The sequence below is a fragment of the Borostomias antarcticus genome (genome assembly GCF_949987555.1).
Source record: "Borostomias antarcticus genome assembly, chromosome: 15".
Lineage (NCBI taxonomy): Eukaryota > Metazoa > Chordata > Actinopteri > Stomiiformes > Stomiidae > Borostomias > Borostomias antarcticus.
Genome location: NC_140248.1, coordinates 6,516,998 through 6,521,107, shown reverse-complemented (window position 1 = coordinate 6,521,107; position 4,110 = coordinate 6,516,998). Strand labels below are relative to the sequence as shown.

Here is a 4,110-nt window from a genome sequence, read left to right as displayed (position 1 = left end):
CAATCACCGCACCACTGCACGGTTTGAAGTTGCTTTTAATTAAAATAGAAAGAGCGAGAGAGAGAGAGAGAGAGAGAGAGAGAGAGAGAGAGTAGCAGTTCTCCATCCACAGAGACCATACGAGGGCCAGGAAGGCACAAACACTTTAATTGGCTTGTTGTGCCCTCTTCGTATCAATATTCTAAATAACATTATTCTGTTTGTGGGTATTTTTTCTGGACAGCCGTTAAGGCCGAGTGTTCACACATGCACCTGGGGACAGAGATCCTGACCGGGAGAGACACACTCCATCACAAACACTACTGGAGGAGAGACATACCCGAGAAGACGGGATGAATGAGGCGCGGGCTGAATAAGGGGGCTGGAGGCTGGGGGATGAGAGCTGTGGGTTGGGGGCTTGAGGCTGGGGGATGAGAGCTGTGGGTTGGGGGCTTGAGGCTGGGGGATGAGAGCTGTGGGTTGGGTGTTGGGGGCTGGAGGCTGGGGGCTGGCATTGGAGGCTGGGGCTGAGGGTTGAAGGCTGGAGGCTGTAATTGGAGGCTGAATGCTGGAACTGGAGGTTGGGGGGACTCGAGGGCCGGGGGCCGCCGGTCGCACAGACAGAGAACAGACAAAGAAGAGGAGACGGAGGATTTCAGCCCGACGCCATGTTGAGATCCTGCCCTGACAGGGGCAGAGATACAGCCATAACATCCCAGATACCAGCCAATTAAAAACCTCGCAAACATCCACACACACAGGCACACTAAGAGGAGCAGGAGCATGCACGCGCACACACACACAGAATTGAAACACACACAACAAAATGGTCCAATTATAAAATGCAGGTCCTACAGTGCAGGATTTGCTAGAGGGGACGGGGGGGGGGGGGGACGGGGGGGATGGACTGCTGTGGAGACGGTCTGCCAGTGTGTGTGTGCATGTGTGTGTGTGCGTGTGTCGCTACACAGAGAATAGGGTCTATATATCCAGACAACAGGTCACCAACACCACATTCAGGTGTCTCTGCTTGGCACAGCAGCTTTGCTCGTTAGCCTAGAGACCAGAGAAGGGAAGGCTACCCATGTGGCCATTTTGAAAATAGAATGTGACGTGGTCGAATCAACCAACCGGCACACAGAGAAAATGACTTTCTCAGGGAAAACAGGTTTCAAAACTGCTGCACGTCGGCATCACAGACAGCCCGAAACATGACAAGCTAATTCAGTCCGGCCTGCTTTCCGCCTGGGATGACGAGGACTCACAGTTTACTAAGGTACCTAGATGGGTTCATGGGTGGCAAGAGAGAGAGACTGAGACCAAGAAACAGAGCGAGAGAGAGAGACCAAGAGAGAGAGAGAGGGAGACAGAGACCAAGAGACAGAGCGAGAGAGAGAGAGACAGAGAGAGAGACAGAGAGAGAGCGAGAGAGAGAGAGAGACCAAGAGACAGAGCGAGAGAGAGAGAGAGAGACCAAGAGACAGAGCGAGAGAGACCAAGAGACAGAGCGAGAGAGAGACCAAGAGACAGAGAGAGAGAGAGAGACCAAGAGACAGAGCGAGAGAGAGAGAGAGACCAAGAGACAGAGCGAGAGAGAGAGAGAGACCAAGAGAGAGCGAGAGAGAGAGAGAGAGAGAGAGAGAGAGAGAGAGAGAGAACAGGAAGCCATTCATTTGAGATAAAAACAATCAATCAGATAGGGAGAGAGGAAATAACGCCAGCCAGAGAACCCAGGGAGCAGAGATGTCACCTGGACAGGAATGTCCCTGTCACAAACAATTAAGACTATAAGACTACACACGGTGATAGAGGGTGGGCAGATGGAGAGAGAGAGAAAGAGACAGACAGCAAGGAGGGTACCTTGAAAACAATGGAAATCACTAAAATTAAGACAAACTAAAAAATGGTGCTCAGAGAGTGGACCTCTGCCAACGAATGCATTAGGTGGCTCTGTGCGTGTGCACGTGCGTGACGTGCGCAGGACATGTTTGGTGTTGCTGCCTTCGTTAGATCGAGAGCTTTGTGCTAGTCCCAAACCCACTTCTCTGTGACCTTGCCACGTAGAGATATGGCCATTTCAACCCCCCCCCCCCCTCCACTGACGATGAATGGGGGGATTTTTCTCTCCTGAAAAAAATGAATGGAGGGGAATGGGTGTCTGTGTTTGGGAAGCTCTGTGGCACCCCCCACGGCTTGCAGCCGGCGGCAGGCGGTCCAGTACACTCCGGGCTCTCCCCCTGCACCTCCTAGTCCAAACCCTGTGTCTCAGCACCCCCATAAAGGGGAGCTGGCTTCGCTCCAAGTTTTGTTTTAATTAGTGGATCCACCCTGCTCCAAATTGTAATGAGTTCTAAGTTGGCCCATGCTTCAACCCTCCAGATAGTTTCATGAAAATCGGACCGGTAGTTTTTGTGTAATCTTGCGAACGAACAAACAAACAAACGCACGTCACTAAAAACATTACCTCTGGCCCCACGCTGTCACGGGGGCAAAGGTAACGAGGTTATAACAGGTCACATTCTCACAGAGTTCTGCTCTCAACTACAGATGCGAGAGGTGAGGAGGAAAACTTTCCAGAAAACTGAGAAATACATAAATTTCACATTCATGAGGGTCCACACAAGATAGGGTTGAAGAAAAGCTCCGCCTCAGCTCCCCGATGCGCTGGCAGACACAGGAGAATGGTGCTGACAATACCTAACTAATGACTTACACCCACCAACTCTTCCTCCCTCCCTCTCCTGTACTGGCATGTCACAGCTTAGCTGCAGACGAGCCTCTGACTACCCATCCCCTAACACACACACACACACACACACACACTTTAGAGACAGTTTTCTCAATATAGCCATGGCACCTGACTGCCAAGTGGATCAACCTATAGGCCCACTTATGCGAAGCCAGACAGTAAAGATTTATCAGACTGTAGCCAATCAGAGCTGTGATTTAGAGTCCGGGGTGATAGGCCTAGCCAGGTCAAATAATCATCACCTAATAATCAAGTGTGAAATTAAGAAATTACTGGATAATTTTGTCACAACCTTCGTCTGACCTCAATTAAAGCCCACATTATAAGCCATTAACATTAATCTGAAATGATGTCATGGGCTGAGGAGACTATTCGGATGATCTAAAAGGAGAGACATCAAAAGATAAAAAAGCATGCTCTTAATAGACTCGGTACCATTGGTGATGCAACTATATTCTGTCCACATGTCCACTGCATAAGTGCACTTCATGCGTAATAGGGGTAACTCCATGTGGAGAGGGCAAGCAACGGAACTGTCCTAGATTACTCAATGTCAAACGCAGCGCAGTTTCCTTGTCTGATTTAAAACTTCGGCTACAAGTTCTACTTAACATTCTCAACTTCCGTGTTCGCTGTTTACTAATTCTATGCGGGGCATTGTCCGAGTGGACGCGTTTCATAGCCATGGGATCATAGCTTGTTCTGTATGGCACAGTATTCAACATTCAACTGATTTACCTCCTGCGTAAATCCTCCGTATAGGGACTGATATAGGGATCTTCTCGTAGAAACTCGCCAAGATCTGGCAACTGGTCCGCCATTTTACAATGAGTCGGCACTAGTTGAGCACCAAAATAAATCGGCAAAAGTAATATCACCAATTGTTTTCAAGCGACTGTCAGCTTCAGACTGTCACGGTAGTCGGAGCCTGAACAGGACGAGTGGGCGTGGTCTGCTACGACTTATCGGTTCAGTCCCAGGGAAACTCCCCCTATTGCGCAATCGGTGTTCAGTGAAACGGCCAATTCAGTCACCTGGGCAGCGTTCCCAAACGCATACTTTGACTTTTTACTACCAGTAGGCCTACTACAGCTGCCCCTAGAAAGGACTTACTTTGCACGCAGTAGGCCTATGCATAGGCCTACAATTGAGACACACGACTTTGTCATAAGATTGCGCCTTGAAATGTGCCCGCATCCATCGCAGTCCATAAAGCGAGGCTGCGTTCTCGTATAGTCTACTTCTACTTCTTACTACAACTACGTAGGTCTACAGCTGCCCCTAGAAAGTATATACTTTGCACACAGTACGCATACAGTACGCATTGGGACATACCACTTTATCATATCATTGCGCCTTGAATATACCCCCTATATATAGGC

At 49.4% G+C, this 4,110-nt stretch overlaps 1 protein-coding gene across 1 annotated transcript in view; it reads right to left on the bottom strand.

Annotated features, from left to right (window-relative positions):
• Positions 1 to 3,640, bottom strand: part of LOC311318506 (1,4-alpha-glucan-branching enzyme-like) — a 145,780-nt gene extending 142,140 nt beyond the window's left edge. Inside the window, exon 1 of the mRNA XM_084449855.1 lies at positions 3,467 to 3,640. Coding sequence (XP_084305981.1) covers positions 3,467 to 3,549 — 83 coding nt within the window. The 5' untranslated portion in view covers positions 3,550 to 3,640. The remainder of the gene's footprint in view (positions 1 to 3,466) is intronic.
• Between the last annotated feature and the right edge of the window lie 470 nt (positions 3,641 to 4,110).